The sequence below is a fragment of the Semicossyphus pulcher genome, unplaced genomic scaffold, assembly GCF_022749685.1.
Source record: "Semicossyphus pulcher isolate SPU_LCO1_2020_fin unplaced genomic scaffold, fSemPul1.0.p SCAF_3, whole genome shotgun sequence".
Classification (NCBI taxonomy): Eukaryota; Metazoa; Chordata; class Actinopteri; order Labriformes; family Labridae; genus Semicossyphus; species Semicossyphus pulcher.
The window spans coordinates 2847999-2867479 of record NW_027211704.1 but is presented as its reverse complement, the minus strand read 5'-3'; the positions used below and the strand labels follow the sequence as shown (position 1 = coordinate 2867479).

General features: G+C 40.6%; 3 protein-coding genes across 3 annotated transcripts in view; 1 reads left to right on the top strand and 2 right to left on the bottom strand.

Moving 5' to 3' along the window:
• Positions 1 to 20: 20 nt before the first annotated feature.
• bcdin3d (BCDIN3 domain containing) lies at positions 21 to 1925 on the bottom strand. The gene is made up of 2 exons (XM_069678899.1): positions 1673 to 1925; positions 21 to 1384 (listed from the first exon to the last, which is right to left on the bottom strand). The coding sequence occupies exons 1-2, from the start codon at positions 1916 to 1918 to the stop codon at positions 833 to 835; spliced, it is 798 nt and encodes a 265-aa protein (XP_069535000.1). The 5' UTR covers positions 1919 to 1925; the 3' UTR covers positions 21 to 832.
• A 557-nt stretch (positions 1926 to 2482) lies between these two features.
• Positions 2483 to 4360, top strand: cox14 (cytochrome c oxidase assembly factor COX14). The gene is made up of 2 exons (XM_069678336.1): positions 2483 to 2606; positions 3875 to 4360. The coding sequence occupies exon 2, from the start codon at positions 3884 to 3886 to the stop codon at positions 4058 to 4060; it is 177 nt and encodes a 58-aa protein (XP_069534437.1). The 5' UTR covers positions 2483 to 2606; positions 3875 to 3883; the 3' UTR covers positions 4061 to 4360.
• Positions 4122 to 19481, bottom strand: part of cers5 (ceramide synthase 5) — a 27367-nt gene continuing 12007 nt past the window's right edge. The window contains exons 2-10 of the mRNA XM_069678335.1: positions 17901 to 18006; positions 16304 to 16434; positions 15299 to 15356; positions 15139 to 15189; positions 13518 to 13610; positions 10867 to 10995; positions 10327 to 10433; positions 8680 to 8836; positions 4122 to 5353 (exon numbers count right to left, since the gene is read on the bottom strand). Coding sequence (XP_069534436.1) covers positions 5189 to 5353; positions 8680 to 8836; positions 10327 to 10433; positions 10867 to 10995; positions 13518 to 13610; positions 15139 to 15189; positions 15299 to 15356; positions 16304 to 16434; positions 17901 to 18006 — 997 coding nt within the window. The 3' untranslated portion in view covers positions 4122 to 5188. The remainder of the gene's footprint in view (positions 5354 to 8679; positions 8837 to 10326; positions 10434 to 10866; positions 10996 to 13517; positions 13611 to 15138; positions 15190 to 15298; positions 15357 to 16303; positions 16435 to 17900; positions 18007 to 19481) is intronic.

Genomic DNA, 19481 nt, shown 5'->3' with positions numbered 1-19481 from the left:
TGATTAAGTTTTATTTTGTATTTTTGTATTATTGAACACTGAGGTTCAGCTAACTTTGATTCAGAAGGAAGCAGCAGCTGGATATTGTGTATTATTAGATTAACAGTTTCAGAGCAACATGATCTCTGACATTTTCATCAATAATACATCTGTACTGAGGCAGATCATTTAGGAAACTTTTTTAGATATGAAAATCATAAATTTGGACCCCAAATATCTTTTAATTTGCAGCAGCCACCAGTTTTTCTTTCCTCTAGAGCTGTAACAATTACTTTATTTAGCAATAACTTCTGTTTTTATTTCATTAGTAAACTGAACTTCTCTGGGGTTTTGACTGTCGGTTAGAGAAAACAATATATGTGAAGACGACACCTCAGGCTCTGACAAATTGTGATAAATATTTTCTGTTTTCTGACATAAAGACTAAACGACTATTGAAGAAAGTAATCAGAAAATGATGTTATTGGTAGCAGGAGTAAATGTCACAATTGATTAATCTGCCGATTTTCTTTATGCATTGACAAGAAGTTTGGTCTATGAAATGGAAGGAATGGTATAAAAAATATTTCACTAGTTGTTGGAGCCCTGGGTGAAATCTTAAGTAAATACAAATCCCCAAAATATTCTGTTTACAATCATTGAGGACAAAGAAAAATCTCAACATTCAAAAAGCTGGAATCAGAAAGTTTTTGGTATTTTGGCTTGAATGATAAACTGTCAATGTTTCTGATCAATGTGGATTAACTGATCTGTTCGACTTTATTTTCCTCCTGCTCCCACATTGTTGTTCCTGATCATGTCCCTGCAGCTCGTGCAGAATTATCCCTCAATCTTATCTCTTTTTAAAGAGCAGCAGTTTGCGGTCCCATGAAGTGCTGCCAAAGCTCTGGATGAGCTCCATACCGCAGTGTTTCTCCAGGTGCTCTCTGGCATGTTCTGCTACGTCCCCTCGGATCTTCAGGGTCTTGAAGTGATCAAAGTCAGAGCGGCCAAGCTTCCTCAGCCGCCGGGCCGCAGAACGATAACACTTCCAGGGCTGCGCCTCTAGCAGGAGGTGCTGGCTGATGGAGGCCAGGCGAGAGAGCAGCTGCAGCATGCCAGAGTCTCCGTGGTTCAGGTGGACCCACATTGTGACGGCCAGGCACAGACACAGGTGGAAGTGGGAGCAGCTGTGGTGGTTGAGGTAGTCCTGCAGCTGGTCTGTGCCTTCAGTGATGTCCAGAGGGATGAAGGAGATGCAGTCGGGCAGAGGGTTTGTCTGCTGAGCCCGCTGAATAAGGATCTCATCCAAGTCAAAGCCCAGGAGGTGAACTCTCCTCCTCTTTGTCTCTTCTTCACACACAGGATCCAGAACCAGGTGCTTGTAAAAGGCCACACTCAGCTCCTACAGTTCACATAGGAGAGAAAATAGGACAGATTTCACTAAAAAATGTATGTTATGTGAACATATATATATAAAAAGCCATATGTCGTGCTGGATAACAATATGCATCACTGGAAGAAATGTATGCAGAAGACAGTTTTAAGGACTTTTCAAGAGCTCTAAAACATCAGTATATCTCAAATTCTATTAGCTTTCATAATACAAATATTAGTGACACAACAATTACAAATATGTTTTAAAAGCATCGTTTGTGGAGTGTGTGGATGTGTCTGCCACTGACTCTCATACCCCTGAGTTACATCCCACGTCCAGGATCAGCGTGCTCTCATGGCCGTCTTTGTAACCTAAATCTTGAAGGATTGTGGCTGGAATCAGACTCAATCGGTTCTCCGGAGGATTAAAGGTATAATAGTTTATAAAGTTTCCATAAGGTGCAGCTCCTGGATCGTTCGTTTCATCAGCAGCATCGTTACTTATTGTGCATGTTGCCATTGTAGCGTGTCCGCCACCAAAATACTTCCGGGTGGAAAACATTGTCCGTCGACAAAGAAGCCCCAGTATATAGGATGTTAGTTTGTGGTCAGTTTAGTAAGGAAATAATTTAAATCAAATACTATCTACATTTTCACAAAGAGAGGAACGCATTTAAATGTCTCCGTTTTGCCTTATGTAATAGTTCTGTTTACTGCTACTAATTACCATAGCAACGCCAGTTTCAAACACAAACAACTTAAAAGACGTATTTATAGATCTGTTTTATGTTTTATGCCCAAGCAGCTTTAAAAGAATAAAATAAAACTATTTAAAATACCATTATAAGTAAAACTGTAATTCATGTAAAAGTACTTCAAATTAGTATAAATGTACAGTACTTCAATACATTTCGGAGCTACAACTAGCTACGTTTAAACGATACTCGTATATGTGATTAACCTCGAGACTGTAGCTTTGGCTGTATTTAAATAAAATGTTTAATTATAAAAAAATATTGTCCAAATATTTTTTAACTGTATAGACATTAACTATTAACCCCGGGTCAGTAGGTGGCGCTCTGTAACTCTGCCCGCAGTTATGTCAGAAGAAGGGAAAGGACCCCTCTGGGCTGCCGTACCTTACGAAAGCGAAGGTTAGTTAGCTCGTGTGCTAATTTCGCATGTTGGTTGGTGACATTGAGTCAACTTACCTACGACAGCCTGCCCTTTCTATTTCCTCAAAATAAAAGGTAAGAAAAGACAAAAGTGTTTGTTTTTATAGGCGCCAGGGCAAAGTTGAGAGTATGTTTGAGTCGGTAAAATAGTGTCCCGACTGTCAACTTGTGTGCACACAGCTAAACGTCTGCTAGCTAGCTTGTAGTGAGGAAAGGGGCATTATCTTAAGGGGATACAGAGTACCTAATTGTATATACGGACATTAAATCACGGACATGAAATTAGATTTACCAGAGATTATTGAATAGAGACTGACTGTTTAATAATCTTAACCTCAGAAGTGAGTGGTAGTGGTGTGTTAATCAGTGGTAACTGCAACTGTGTCTGTTATCAGCTCCTTTTAGTAAGGTAATGTTTAACGAATCAAATGAAAAACTCAGATTTACATGTAATTTCCAGGTAAATCTGAACACATCAATGTTGAGGCTGTTATTTCAGGACACTTTTAGAAATGAAAGAATAAAGATTAGCACTTGTTACAGCTCTAGAGGAAAGAAAACAATTAATTTATTTAGCAATAATTTTGTTAATTGATTTGTTTTCTGGGTTTTTATTGCCGTAGTAAACTGAACCGGGATTTTGACTGTCGGTTGTAGAAAACAATATATGTGCAGACAACACCTCGGGCTCTGACAAACTAATAAATACTTTCTTCTATCTACTGTTTTCTGACATTTAAAGACTAAATGATTATTCAAGAAAGTAACCAGAAATTAATGTGAGTGATTAAAGTAACTCAGATTTACATGTAATTACCAGGTAAATCAGAATTTCCATTAACACTTTAGGTACTGTACTGCAGTGGTGAAAGAATTACTTTGTTTTCTACCTTTCATGCAATAGCACTCAGTTACGAGTCTTACAACGACCCCTTTCAGAGAAGTTAAATGCATTACTTTATATTAGTTAGTTATTGATCTGGATGCATACATGTGTAGGCAATATTTCAGGATTGTAGCTGTTTGAACTGATTTTAATAACTTGTATATGTTGTTGGTTAGTTAGTCTTAGTCTTATGGAAGAATGAAGTAGTATTAAATATATAAACTCAAGAGAAGAAAAATGCAAGGACCATAAAACTTTACATAAATATAGTGTTGAGGTTGGCACTATTGGTATGTATAATTTAAAAATGCAATATTGATGTATCAACTCTACCTTTTGTACTTATATTGTCATAACCCTAATCTTACCTGAGTAAACACAAGTGCTTACCTTCCACCAGTCATGTACAGTGTTTTAATGATTAACCTGTTCTGACTTCCTCTTTCGGTTCCTTCAGATCCTCATCATGGTGTCTGGAAAACGCCTGGCTGACATCGGCTATCGGACCTTTACCGCCTCGATGATGCTGCTGACGGTCTACGGAGGCTACCTGTGCACGATGCGAGGATACCGCTACGTGCAGAAGCAAAAACAGCTGCAACTGGCAGCAGAAAACCAGGATCCTGAAGTCATCAAGGACTGATATCAGAAGGACTGCTTGTCTTTATTTGCACAGATGTGGACATTTCCCATTCCTGTTTTGTTTGACCATCGCTAAATCATGAAGATGTTTAATCTTCTCTGGATGTTTGAGTGATTTCTGGGAGGGTATTTGGCCCTCACAAGGAAGATTTGTTGTTTATAAGAAGTTCACAGGCAAATGACCCAACATCTTATTTGCATCAGTGACCTGTGTGAGATCCATGTTGTGGGTGCCACTGTTCCAGCAGTGAAGATGGCTGTAATTGTTTGTATTATATTAAATTAAATGCCTTTAAACACACAGTATATTGTAGTGTTTATAAACAGGACTGCAACAAGAAAGACATGTTTCAACAACAGAATATATTTGGAAATATATTTTTTACAAGGCACTCAAGTGAGAACATGATACCAAACATTTGGTATCGTCCTTATACCTGGATTCCTCTAAAGGCAGTGACGTCAAACAATTTCATAAACATTTGGTCTCAGAAGTCTTAGTAAAAAAACAGTAAAACAGGAATAAACAAGTCACAAACAATGTGTTTAAAGGGTTAATACACAATAAAACTCAAGGGGCAGAAACTGCTGCTGTTAAACTTTAAAATGTGTGGTACTTAAAACACACAGCAGGTGCCCTTCTTTTAAGAGCTGATAAAAACCACAGCTATAACAATTTATATGTTCAATACCCGCTGTGACTTCAGAGTTTGAACCCACACAGCAGCAGGTTTCTGCTCTTTGTGTTTCAGTGTAAATGAACCCGCAACATAAAAATAATCAAGTTCGTCTGACCAATAAAACTGGGAGCGAACGTTGAAACAAACAAACATCTGGCAGCAAATTAATCCCATCATTTGAAAGATAAGGCTACGCAAATCATGCACATCAACTAATTTCCATATCATTTCAGCTTTTACATGTCACCTTGAGAGCCGTGTCCTGCGTGTCACTGCCGGGCTCTTCAAAGCAGCATCTGTTTATCCACCTTCAGTTCATCAACGCATGGATCTGTGTGCACTCACTGTCAGTGTATAGTGGGCTGTGCGTGTGGGCGCGAGTCTTGCATGTCATAAGACAACAACACAATGGGACAAACTGCAGGGGGCTCCCGGCGTCAGGCTCCGTGTCACCAGCTGTTGTGGTTCTGCCCCCGGGCTTTGGCTGCAGCACAGTGGCCGTTAGTGCCATTCTCTCCCTTGGGAGAGTGAGGAGAAGCTTTAAAGCCCTCTGAGGGTGTGTCGGTCTCTTCCTCTGAGCTGCTCTCAATGTCACTGCGGACATCGTTGCACACCTGAGAGGCAAATAGAGGAGGAAACATTGATAAGCTCATGCAAATGTTTTAACAGAAAGATTAAATGAATCTCTTTAGAGCCATAATGAAGAGCAGGAACTATTTATCATTAAAACTGTCATGTAATTAAAGGTATAGTTGAGGATAATGCATAAAAACAAAAAACGTCCTCAGTAATAATGTGAATATATGCGTACAATTTTCTTCTCCCTTTGTTGGATAAATTGCAATATTTTAGCATATTTTTAAGCAGGTGTATACTGAAAGGTTGCCCATATTTTCAATTCTTTTTAAAGCTGGTACACTGTAATTTAATTTAATTATATTTGTCTTTGTATAATAATTAACTATGACTTCATTCTGTGTGATAATTTACCCTGCTGAGTCTAAAAAGGACTGCAGGTGACTTTCATCTCACATACTAAGAAATCATGTGCTGTAACACAACATCAGCACAGTTTACACAGAGCGCAAGCATTATTAGAAACCCAGTTAGTCTGTGATCACTTTAATATTAAATTGATGAACATGTTATGAGTGTCCAGAGTCCATCTTGCTCCCTAACAGCTCTTAAGGAGAGAGAAAATGTTCACACAAGAACTTCATGAGGAAAAACGGGGCTGGATGTTCTTTGTGCCCTAATTGCTGGTTCAGTTCAGTGGTTCCCTCGTTGGGGGTTGAGCGAGTACAACAGCATGCAGGACCAATCTGCTGTGTAACAAGATACTTCCCCATGTGCTAAGGGGCAAAAAAAAACCTGTTTTCTATTTGTTAATTTGTCAAGGTTTTCATGACAGTCTGAACTTAGAAAATCACTCAAATTGAACTATGGCTTCCCCGTCGATGACGAACAGAACGTTGATAATGGCGTAGCTTCTTTTATGTTGCGTATGTCTCAAAATGATTAAACTACAAAACTAACTATGATAGCAAAAGAGGTTTTATGGAAACTGAGCACAAAACTACAGAATCCATCCATCCATTTTCTTTCCTCCGAGTTGTTTCTGGTCGTTTTCTCAAGACTTCGACTTTATCATGAGATAACGACGGTACACCACCATAACGCCAGATGATCATAACTTGTATCTCCAGAGTTGTAAAAGCACAAAACAAACAGGCTTAATTTACCTCACTAGAACGTGAACGACTGCTCCGCTTCATACTGCTGGGTCAAGCCTAAAGGTTGGTGTACTCTTATATGTATAAGTTTAAACTATGACAGAATTTCTACCCCACAATATTGAAATAAATCACTTGTGTTCATGATAACCACAGGGTGGTGGTGCGGGACATTTTCAACACACTCCTCTCTGATGAGAAACAGTCAGACATAACTGACATTCATGACTCTATTACAACACTACTCATCCTTTACACCTTACTGCTGTCTGTGCGGGTGAATGCACACAAGCAACACCCATCCAATTCAACCCGCTGCAAGTGCACTGAGTATTCATGGACAATAAAATGATGCAGATAGGACAGGTGGAAAGAGAAAAGAATCACAATAGATTGTGTCAACAGAAAACTTACAGCCAAAAACAGAGAAGGGGAAAGGTGTCAGGTGGACAAAGGAAACGAAGAGAAGCGAGAGAGCAGTGGAGGAAGAGGAGGAGGAGGAGGAGGAGCTCACTGGACAAAGACAGACAGAAAGACAGGATCTCCCTCTCTCATTCCAGAGGGAGAGGAAACAAACAGCGTCTGCAGAGAGAAGGAGACAGAGTCAGGGACAGCTGGGAAAAATGTAGAGGCAGCAACTTCATCACCAGAAATAGCCGTGATGTGAAGTTCATTTGTGTAAACATTGTGCTCAGAGACAGACGCCTGGGTGGGACTCTTATTTATTCTGTGTCCTTATAAACGTCTCAACACTTATCTAATAGTTTAAACCACATTTATACAAAAATAAGTTTGGATTTGTTTATATGTTATCATTGTGTAATGCTTGAATAAAATGCAGAGCCCAGAACAGGCTCATTCTTCATGAATCAGAATCCAACGATGCTATGCTAACAACTTACAAACATTGATGAACGTACATTCATCGACAAAGTTTGTCATAGTTAGGACAATATAAAAGAAAATGTGTTTCATTCTCGACTTCTCCTTATTCCCAGAATTCATACAACCTGTTTCCACTCCTACATGTTTTTACATCTGGACACTTTGAAGGCCAGAGGAAGGGTTGATTTGAAATGTGCAGCTGAAGAGCTCTGAATCTGAGTCAAGTGTGCTATAACAGAGGATTTCAGTATTGCTACCAATTTTTTAATTTTGGGTTTTAACAAGATATCTTTAGAAATGTGGTTTTTTTTAACCTTTATCTTACTGTGGTCAAGCTGCATGGTGAGTTATATATATATATTTATATATATATACAGCTCCAGAATAAAATGTTATTCTCTGGTTCTTCTATGAACTTTAGTTTTACTGTATTCAACTTTTCTCACTACTTCCAAATCGAATATTCTCATTGAGGTCTTTTATTTGCAAGTTCATGTTTTAACTCAGGAAGAGTTCACAAATCAATATTTGGTAGAGAAACCAGATTTTTAACTAAGAAGACTTTCACATTGTCGTTGTTGGGAGACGTTAGGCCACTCTTTGTTCGATGGCTCGTGACCATCCGTCTTCCTCTTGATCACATTCAGGAGTTTTTCAGTGGGTTCAGATCTGGATTGGGCTGGTCTCTTCCTTTTTTCCGGGGCTGTGTATGTTTTGCAATTCAGCTCAAAAGCAGCGTGAAGCTCTCTCTGGAGAATTGTGCAATTTACTGAAAACAAAGCCTCCGTATTTACCTCATTTTCTCACAGATTAAATCGACGATTCCAGAGTCGACATATCATTCACATATTTGATCCAGGAATCTAACCCAAATCATTTAAAACGCTCTGCACAAGTTCGTAGTTAATGCTCTTGGATCAATGGCTTTGGGGCCTTTTTGTTAATCTTTGCCGACACAATAAAGGAGACTTCTGAACCATGTAAAAGAGAGTTAGAGAGTTAATCCTATGAAATTACACTACACAGAATAAAGAACAGGTGCTCAGACTAACAAACTTTTTGGAATTGCTCTTGTGCAGGATGAGCATGCATATATAGGATGTCTAATCCCAAAACTACAACTGATTTTCAATAATCTCAGATACTTTTATGTTGTTTTGTTTGTCCTGAAGCCCAAATATATTTAACTTAGTATCACATAAGACAAGAAAAAAGCAGCAGACCTGCACATTTAAGAGGTTGAAGTTGTTTGTAATTTCCTTCTTTTAAATCTTAAAATGATCATTATTAAAGTTGAAATGCAACGTCTGCGTGTGACCCACCTTCCCCCGCAACATAGCTTTGACAGCTATCCGGCCTATGAGGTAGGACCAGATGATATGCAGCACTTGGAGAACCAGCAGTAAGAAGTTGAAGAGCCACCAGGACGGGTACGGCCCGACTATGGCCCAGCTCTCGAACATAGTGGAGTTCAGGATCCTGGAAACAAGGACACAAATAGACGTGCGTGTGAAGGAACATAATCGCTTCATGGTCTCGTACACACGTGCAATAATTTATCCAAGTGAGAGGAAAAAGTAACGAAGCTGTTCTTTCATCATATTATTAATCAGCCTTCTTCTAATGAGGAGATTGTAATTCCCATCTGGCTGCCATTAGTAACCAAGCAGGCGAGACACACGGATCTACTGTGCTGTCAGGTGAGGTCATGGCTTCCTTTAAATCCAGGTGAGTGACAGCTGGTTGTCAACAGACCCACCTCCCCCAGTAGAGGTTTGGATTTCAGTCCAGATAGCTGCGACGGCAACACTAGCTTTATCACTCATCCACACCAAGACACTGAATATAGCTGCTCAGGTTACTTTCGCCAATGATAGCTTCCCTATTGTCTGGCTCTCTGGAGGTTGAGCTTCAACATCCAGGTCCCTGTTGAGGATGAGTTGCTTTCCTAAAAGCTCCCTAACCTAAAACACTGTCAGGTACTGTGGGTGTGCTGGGATATGCCTCCTCTGGTGCTCGTTACATCTTGCTTTAGTTATTTCTAAACGACAGAGCCTGGTGGTTTCAGTCAGAGGACAGCATGCATGCTGCTGATCAGTGTTACAAATTACAGCTGCAGGATATGTGCTGAATGTGCAGTCATGGAAGACATCAAAGCACCTTAGGATGATAATGTTTTCTGTCAAAGCATGGTCTACAAAAGCAAAGCTTAGAGGTATAATATGAAGGATTTTTCCTTCAACTTTGGTCAACAACACATTCAAACTGGGCCCCTCCTGCTGGGCTCTTCGTCACCAGAAGCTCTCTCTCTCACTCTCTCATGCGAGAACACGCCCACCCTCCCGAACTAACACCGACAGCATGACGGTTACCTTTGTGCGAGCATGCTAACCGCCGGTTACCGTTGCGCTAGCATGCTAACCGGAGGTTACTGTAGCGCTAGCATGCTAACCGCTGGTTACCTCTGTGCTAGCCGCCAGTTAGCTTATCCTACCGGGTTTGAGGCACCAATCTGTCTAACAGAAAGAAGGCCAACTCTACATCGCTGTTTCGCCATGTTCTCCGGTCTGAATGTGGCCCAGTTGCTAATTTGAACCACTCCTACTCCTACACTCACCTGTACGCTGTGATTGGCTCAGGGAACCACAACAGCGCCCCTCCTGAAAACGTCCCGTGCAAAGCAAAACAACAGAATAGACGCAGAGGGAAGGGTCTCACAAGGGTCTGCACACACACTCACTATCACATGTTTAGAGGCCCATAACTGATGATTTATATTATATTTGTGAGAGTCTATATTTCCAACCTAAGTCAAACCCAATTCAAAGCCAAAGCTAGAGAATTATTAATGAATAAACACTTTCTTAAAAAAACAGGGAAATTACATTAAAGGGGTTATTACATTATTAATGTAATGGCAGAGCATTTATAATATTCATACTGTGGCTGCAGGGTCACTGTGAACTCACCATATTGGATATATAACAAGTCTTGTGATGAAGAATGCCACACTAAACACAATGAACAGGAAGTCGCACACGCGCTGGTACTTGGCGTAATTGGCCAGCTTGGCTGCCTGCAAGGAAATAAAACACCACATGTAACATGTTCATGATAACTTATGTTTGTAGTATAATACTTTTAACCCTGCCACTGGGCTGATAATACAAATTAGGAATTGACTGATAAGACTTAAAAACAATCACAATTTATCTTCATTGTTCAGGTACAAAGGTTACTGAACAATATATCCTAAACTGAAACAACTGTATGTAAAATTAATTTCAGTTAACACCATATAATAAATGTCCTTTAATTTCATATACGTCTCTTTCTATGCTACCAGAAAAACTATAAATAAAGTAACAAAAATGGCAAAACAACATAAATCTAATATACTCAAGTTTTTGTGTGATATGGTAAATGTAAAGTCAGTGTTTGGTTTGTAGCTTGTTGCTTTGGTAATTTAAATAGAATTCAATGAGGACTCTTTTAGTGTCAAAGTTCACCTCTAACAGGAAGTCAGAGGCATCGTGGACACACATCACGAGGCTTCCCACTCGCGCCATGTTGTTGACGTAGGAGAAGCTGATCAGGCTGACTGTAGCCAGGTGATGGATGAACATGATCAGGAAGTCCTGAAATTAAAAAAGGCAGAGGGGAAGTTAGTAACCAATCACACTGAATATTTACCCGTGAACTTGTCTCGTGTTGTTTTGCATTTTTCGGCATTTGTGTTACAAAGGAGATGTAACAGAGAGTCAGACAGGTAGGGACGTCCTGGTGAAGTTGTGGACTTCCCCCCTGAAGGCGCGACACACACCTCTTTCCCTGTTTGCCCCGTCAAAGGTAACACGCAGCCAAAAATAATCAAACAATTATGAAAACAAAGCCCCACACATCACACCTTTACTGATTACAATAAAACTATTCATTCATGCACACTGTCACTAGATAGAAAGAAATGGCAGACACTCCTCTAGAGAGGAAGCAGAAGCTGCAGATTGATCTTTCATCTGACTCAGTAGTATCTTTTATATGCAGCCAAAGGACAGAGAGAGAAGATATAAGAGAAAGATTAACAACCAGAGACAAGAACACAGACAGACTTCAGAGTGAAGCTTAAGATCAGAGACATGTGCATGTGACAGCCGAGTCATCTGGGCTGACAGCAGCAGACTAAAGGTGTGGACAGAAAGGTAGACTGAGGGAAGAAATAGAGAAATAGAGTTGTTCATAAATGTGTTCTGGAGGTCTGGTTGTTCTGTTTGTTTAACTTCCTCTACAGGCTCGTACTTGTTCAGTGTTACCATAAATTCAACCATCTTTCATCTGTTAGAACTACAAAGCCGTTTTTAATATGCTGTTAACATGTCTTTTGTACAATATTTTTGTAAGGCAGACGTCTCCTGACTGCCAGCTCAACATTTCTGCTGCAGTGCTGTACAAAGATCGGGCTGAGTCCATTATAATTCCACATTAAGTGGAAAGAGCTCTGGCTTGTTTATATTTATTTAAACCATCACGATTGTCTTGGCCGCCTCAGGAGGCAGGATCTTGGTAAATTAATGTCGGGAGGGAATTTCTTTTTCGTGAAACATCTGCAATTGGGAAGTAAAGCCCTGAAAAGCAGCTAAATAATAAACGCCACATAAAACAATTAAAGACAAATATGATGTAAGGATAGAAGCAGTAAAGCCTGCATTATCTATGATCTGAATCTTTGTCAAACTTTTAGCATGAAGGTGGCGATCTCTGAGGCTGCTGATGTTTAGCGAGGGGTCGTTTAAAGTAATAATCTCAAAGATTTTCATTTAAATAAATGTCTGTAAAGTCTCTATCGCTGAAAGAGGTAACACAATGGTGACTGAGCCTATGGCCCACTGATGAAAGCCTGCATTTTCAGTATTACAGACTGGCTGTCTGTTGCGACTTTCGCGAACAAAAATCACAAGCGGCGCCCAGCAGTGGTTGGTCTGCCAGAGAGGGTAGGCGGAGCTAAGCAGCGGCTTTTTTGGTTTTATTATAGATACAAACAAAGAAAAGATGGATGACTACAGATACAACTTCAACAAGAAGTGAAAATCCAAAGAAGAAGAAACAAACTCGACGCTCAGATGAAGCAAACAGTCTGAAAAGGAAAGCGACCGTCAGCCAGGAAAATCAAGAGTTACAACCGGAGCCAACCGTGGACGTCACACATGCAGCACTGTGTGGATATCTGGGAGTGTGCTCCTGCAGTCACCGTTTATCTCCATAGGTGCTGCCAAAAAGAACAAAACTGAGATCTTCGAGATTACAACTTTAAAATGTCAAGAGTCATGGCAGAGAGCTGTGTTTGTAGTTGGCCAACGGCACCTTTATACACACAGATTACATCCTGTGAGTCAAACTAAATAAATACTGAAGTTCCAACTGCATAGAGCAAGTTTGCAAAGTCAAGACTCAAATGCAAAATCCATCTGAACTGAATCCCTCTACACTGTTTTGTCAACTCACTACCTTTGCAGTACACATGAATGCATAGTAAATAATTAAAGGCCTTAACTTGATGAACAGACATGGAGGAGCTTTTCTGCCTTTTCTGAACCTCGTGTCATGAAGACAATGCACATTAAACAGGACGCCTCTGAGCCTCCGGCTCACCTCTTACAGTGGTCAAACATCGTAGCACCAGCCTGCTCCACGATCACCTCCTCCACCATCACATTCCAATCATTTGCTGTATTAAACGTTAAAAGTAAGTGTCTGTGGCCGTGACTAACTCCAGCTCTAATACTCTGGAGCTCTGTGGAATTTCTGTAATTCTAATTGAGTTAGGCCCGCTCCATCCTGCGCTCACATGACAGTGGGTGCCCTCGTGCTGAAAATCCAAAGCATTCACAGACTGAGCAGCACCAGTCTCCGCTCCCACTCGCCCAAAAGCCATTCCCATGTGACCTTCCAAAATTAACCCGACTGTAAAAGCTTGTAACAAGGCACGCATCGGAAAACACAACAAATAAAAACGCACATGGACACACATCCCCACACGCATTCCCTTCTTCTGCCAAATGAGGAACAACAGAGGTATTAACAAATGTTTCACAGGGAGTGGCAGCTGTGGTGAATCCAGTGTGGTGTTAGCTAAGAGAGAGAGAGCCGGCGCAGTTCTGCTTACCTTCCTTTTAATGTCAGTGAACTGGGAGAACATGAGCGACCAGTAGAAGGCCAGCTCTGTCACGTAGTAGTGGTAAAGACCCGGAGTCATGACCTGCAGAGACAGAGAGGTCAGAGGTTCAGGGAGGTTCAAATAACTATTTTATCATTACACATAAAAAACATACTAAATTGGATTTAACACAATACTGAGAGTGAAAGAATGACACATGACCACCGCTGGCCCGATGATTCGCCATGATGTCAGAAGTTAGTTTGGCAACGAGGCGTGAGAAGCTTTGCTTCTCAGTAAGTCTTATCATGCTTCCAAGTGAAAGTGCAGCTGGAGCTGGTTAACATTTGTTCTGTGACTGAAATCTGTTGTTAAATCTGTGATGCAACGTCCTCACTGCATATAGGTTAAAAAGTTAACTTAAAAAGTTTCTATTTACTTGTATATTTTATATTATTATTATATAATTAAACAATAAAAACATCAAATTCATGAAAATCCATATTTCCCAAAGTCAGTCCTGCTTATTGATTCACCATTTAGTCCAATAATTGTTCTACACAACCAGAGATGTTAAAGGGGAGAGGACTCGTTTGAAACTGTACAATGAATGTTTGTTGTCTTGTTTACATCATTACATCATCCAACCCTAATTGTTTTGCAAACTCACTACTGACTGCTAACGTTAACGTTACCGCTATTAATTACTACATTTCAAGCTAGCTAAGTTTCAATAAGTTGCCACTAAACGACGGCAGAGACGTGTTTGTTTTCACGACGGAGGGGGGGGTGGAAATTTACTATGCAGATTCAGGATTATTATTATTATTTTTTTTAAGATTATTTTTTGGGCCTTTCTTGCCTTTATTGAGAGGACAGTGGACAGTGTTGGAAACAGGGGAAGAGAGTGGGGATGACTTGTGGCAAAGGGTCGAGGGCGGGAGTTGAACCCGGGGCCGCTGCATCGAGGACAATAGCCTCTGAGCTAAACCGGCGCCAGATTCAGAGAGGGAGAAGGACGAGATGCCTCGGGAGGATTCTTACAAGGTAATTAAACGTATTTTGCAGGAAAAAAAACATATCTGACTAAATTAATTATCTTAAGCAGAGCATTTTACATGTCTTAAAACATGACTGGAGCTGCTCTTTAAATACATTTAATCTAAGTAAGAATATAACTGCCAATGCTAAGCGTAAGTCAGCAAAACTTGTGTACCTGAACAAGATTTAATTTTAGTAAGTATTTAAGCAACAACTACACCTCATGGATCAATGTTATTACCTTGCCAGCCAAATACAATGACAAGGATCTGAGCTGAACCTTCTTATAAAGTAAAAAATCACTCGTCTGACTGCTTTTTATGCCACCTTATTATTCATACAAGAACAGTAAAGAGTCAGGGAGGTGACAGCTGATAAGAAAGCTTCTGCTGTTTACTCTCAGTCTGAGGAAGGAGACGAAAAAGTCAACACAAGCTACTTTTCTGCTTTTCACCTTTAACTGTGCGCCAGTTTATCACAACGGCCCTGAGATGCGTGTTCAGATCTCGTTAGAAAGAATATCTCATTTCTGATATCTGTTTGATTGCATTATAGATTATGTAGACAGAGATTTAAAACTGCATCATACCTGATAGGGATAACCGTACCAGCAATGCCGCGTATCCCACATCCAGGGGGACTAAAAACAAACATGTATTAGTTCACCAAACAATCAAAAACGTTTCTATAGAAATATACCCAGCACATCAAATATTATCAATCAGTGCTAACAGAGAATTGCTGCCCACCTGCCACAGAAACCGGAACCCATACGTAAATATGCACAAATAAAATGTAAACCTCCACCTACAGAGAAGAAACAGAACCAGGCGTTAGGAGAGAACCACACGATTAATCTAATATATGCACATCAACTTACACATACTCTAAACACTAGCACACACATACAATATCATACCACACCTCGTGACAATCTGGATTTCATCCCAAAGGATTGCACGCACGCACGCACGCTCACACACACACCCCGGACACACCCATTTCCACGACGCACTCACGGATTCGTCCCCGGCTCGCGCCACCTTTCAAACCCACTTCCTTATTTCCCCGTCAGTGTTGAGGAGACAGAAAAAGGCAGAAGCAGTGCGGACGGTCGGAGTCAACGCTCATCTTACCGACTGAAGACAGTAAGGTCGTGTAATCCCTAATGTATGTTTCATTCACCGTCGTCATCTGTCCTGCGTCTGAAATAACCCTCCTGGATCACACTGTTACGCTGCTGCTCATCAGAACCGGCTTTCACAGCCAAAAACCCAAACTGGATTTGACTGAACCGAAGTGACTGAAGTAAGCACCCATTATTTCTGCCTGAAGGTTTTTTTGTTTGTTTTGTTACTTGTTTTCTTTTTACTGAACTCGAACTTTGATTTGAAAAACTGAACTTTATTTTTTTTTTGGACACCAACAGAAGAGTCCAGAAAACAAAGAAAACCCGAAGTGGAGTTTTGAGTTGGACTGTTTGATATTGCTTCGTGGATTTTGGGATTGTGGGATTTGTTGTTTTGTTTGTTGTTATTGTGGGTGTACATTTCATGTGTTCATCCATTGTGAGGTTTGATTCAAACAAAACTGACTGACTCATCTTAAGTGCCAGGAGAGAAACCTGCCTGGCACCCCGAACAAAATAAAGCAAAGACACCAAAAGTCAAACTGTCACATAAACAGAAAACACAACCATTGTTGGCTCACTCCTGCAGAGAGGTTACAGTCGGACAGAACAGGCATTAACCTACATGCTCTCGCAGAACTTAGTGTGTGTGCTGGGTTTATCTTGGTTCCTGCGGTGTCTGAACCAACGCTGGACCTTTCGCACCTCCCAGTCCAGCTGCTTGGAGAGGCCATTCAGGTGGCGAGAGTCGGGATTCTGTGCGGGGAGAGGAAACAGGAAACAACTCCGTATGAATCATCGAGCCGCTAAAGGATGAAAGAAAAAGATTCACACTACATCTACAGTATCAAGTGCAAGCATTAGCATATTACAATCCTGCTGATTATTCACTATTTGGGCTTTAATCTCAGAGACTCTAAAGATAACAGACTCAACGAGAGCATGTGGAGTCAGCAAATACAAAACTGATCAGGACGAAGTCTGCGCTTAAGTTTCAGAACTGCAAACTGAAGGAGGAGATTTTCTGAAAAGTTACAGTCAGGTCAGAAGTGTGCTCTTGCATAATTTTTTCGTCATACTTTGGCCGTGCACAAACTCTGCTTCTTCACTCCACTAAACAAAGCAATGTGAGGTTTTCCTTTCTTGTTGCCAGCAAAAATGATGTGTTTTATTACAACCAATCAGTTTCATTGCCTCAGCGTGACATGCAAGATGCTTTTGTCCTCTGAGGGTATCAACAAAGAGAATCAGAAAAATGTAAATTCAGCATCAGGGAAATATCGTGTCATTATGCTGCTGGCTCTGACTTCCTGAGCATTTAATCAGATGGACTGATGTCGTAGATACTGTATTTGTTATCTTTGTTTTATCTGTAGATCTTACAAAGTAAACTTTTTAATTATTTAGTTAAAGTTATAATCTCGAAGATCTCAGTTTCACTCTCTTTGGAGCCACCTATGGAGATAAACGGTAATTGCAGGAGCACACGTCCCAGATATCCAGACAGTGCTGCATGTGTGACGTCCACGGTCGCTCTGGTTGTAACTCTTGATTTTCCTGGCTGACGGTCGCTTTCCTTTTCAGACTGTTTGCTTCATCTGAGCGTCGAGTTTGTTTCTTCTTCTTTGGATTTTCACTTCTTGTTGAAGTTGTATCTGTAGTCATCCATCTTTTCTTTGTTTGTTCAGCCATAGTAGATTACTGTTTACCCGCAACACTTGCAGAGAGCGGAAAAGCAGCCGCTTAGCTCCGCCTACCCTCTCTGGCAGACCAACCACTGCTGGCTGATGGAAAACGCGTCACTAACTGGGCGCCGCCACAGACACCCAGTATACTGCAAAAGCAAAGGCTTTCATCAGTGGGCCATAGGCTCAGTCACCATGTGTTACCTCATTCAGAGAGAGATAGCGACTTAACAGACATTTATTTAAATGAAAATCTTCGAGATAATCTCTTTAAGTAGATCCGTCTTGGCTTCAGGAATCTCAAATACCTCAAATAACCCTAAACATACGACGCTCTGTCACTCAATCCAAACTTAATGGAGGCAGTGTGATAATCTGGAGGCATCTTTACCCTCATGTGACCAACTCTGTTATCATACATTTATCTTCAGTTGTCAGATGGTGTGAATAATGTAGCACGATATAATCCATTAGACACTCCAGCACATAAATGCTTCTTTAAAAAGGAGCAAGAACATGTCAAGAATGAAACCCAACCTGTGTGATGGATGTGAACACTTTCTCCAGCACTGCATTGGGCTGAGCTCTCCGTCCAACGCCTGGCTGAATGTGGAGACTGCGGGCACAGGTACTCGCAATAAATCTGTGAGAGAGATAAAAAAAATAAAAATGGGTCAGATGAAGGGTCACAAGATGTTTTTAAAACTTACATAAGAGCTCTGAAAGGAAACCGGTTTGGCCCAGGTCTTCCTCTATCATCAGATAGATAACCAGGGTTTCTTTGTACATTCAGAACTGATAAACAGTGTGTCAAATATCTGACATGTGAACACATTTTTAAGGGACGGCTCTGTTCTGACATCACGTGGCATGAGATTCTCAGCAGTAATATAAAATGAGTGCATGTATATTAGCTCCAGATGGACAGTTTAACCTGCGCAGCTTCAGCTAGTAAAACTTAAGGGCTTTTCTCAAAGAGGGAGTCCTTCTTTAATTTGTCTGCTTGTGCAAAAGGCTGCATATGTTAACACACGTGCAAACTGTCACAATATACACTCCTGTGAACGGTGTCTCACTATGATACTCATCTAAAGGTGAGTTATTGAACAAATATGCAGCGATGTGCCGGCAAAGCAGGAATGAAGAAGACTACGTGCTGGAAAAACATGAATCTAAACAATGCAGGATTCTTTAAGTGTTGTATGAGGAAGGAAAGATAAACACAATGAGGTTTTTATGGGTAACTCTTAACTATAATATAATTATTGTTTATTGACAAGAAAAATCAGCAGAACACCTGCATAAAATAAAATTTGTTTAATCACATATCTTGCTTAGAGAGACGATGAATGATATTTAAGAGTTTGTCCTTTCCTGGAAAATATTTTGATTATGTTTAGGACTCATCCTGCATTTGGGGAATATGCTAATTCTGCATCTAATGAAAGGCTTTCTTGAGTTTTCATGCCCTTCCCACAAGATGCAGAGGACCTATAGGCTACACTAGCTAGCGAGCAGTAATGGGCTGTCACCGTCTTTTTGGTTACATATTGATTTCTGTAAACGACAATAAATGTCTGCCCCAGTCCCTCCCTATCTGTCTGTTTTTTAAAGGAAACATGCAGAATCCAAATGCACACTGCTAGCTTCTTCAACAAGAAGTATTACGATGCTGAACATCAACCGCTATAGTGCTAATGCTACTACCACAACCGCTGCAACTGCTACATCGAGTACTCCGCAGTGTCTCATCACCTATCAGCTGTTCGGGTATTCAGCACTTTTTAAATGTAGTTTACTAACACTGTCTCTCTCTTTCTATTTTTTGTGTGCTGCTTTTGCGTTGCTAAGCGCCCGACGTCCTTTACGTTTTTTCTCATTGTCCAATCAGATGAATGTAGAGGCGGGCCTTCTGTCAGTTTACAATATAACGGTTAGGTTAATGATTTGGTGGTTGCCTTAATAACAGTACCGTAGTACCATTATTAACCGTAGACTTCAACAGAAAAGGCAGTGCGTTGTACAGCCTGTAAAATGCGCTCTGTCTGATCAGGACATAAGTCTGGCTCTCTAACAGCTAATGATGGATGATATGAAACAAAGGAGAGCTGAAGGGGA

What these genes read in the sequence shown, in the direction of transcription:
- bcdin3d (XM_069678899.1), bottom strand. Translation starts at nt 1,918, where the DNA reads ATGTTTTCCACCCGGAAGTATTTTGGTGGCGGACACGCTACAATGGCA. An exon ending in ACGTGGGATGTAACTCAGGG is followed by an intron (nt 1,385 to 1,672) that starts GTATGAGAGTCA and finishes TGTGAACTGTAG; the next exon opens with GAGCTGAGTGTGGCCTTTTA.
- cox14 (XM_069678336.1), top strand. Translation starts at nt 3,884, where the DNA reads ATGGTGTCTGGAAAACGCCTGGCTGACATCGGCTATCGGACCTTTACC.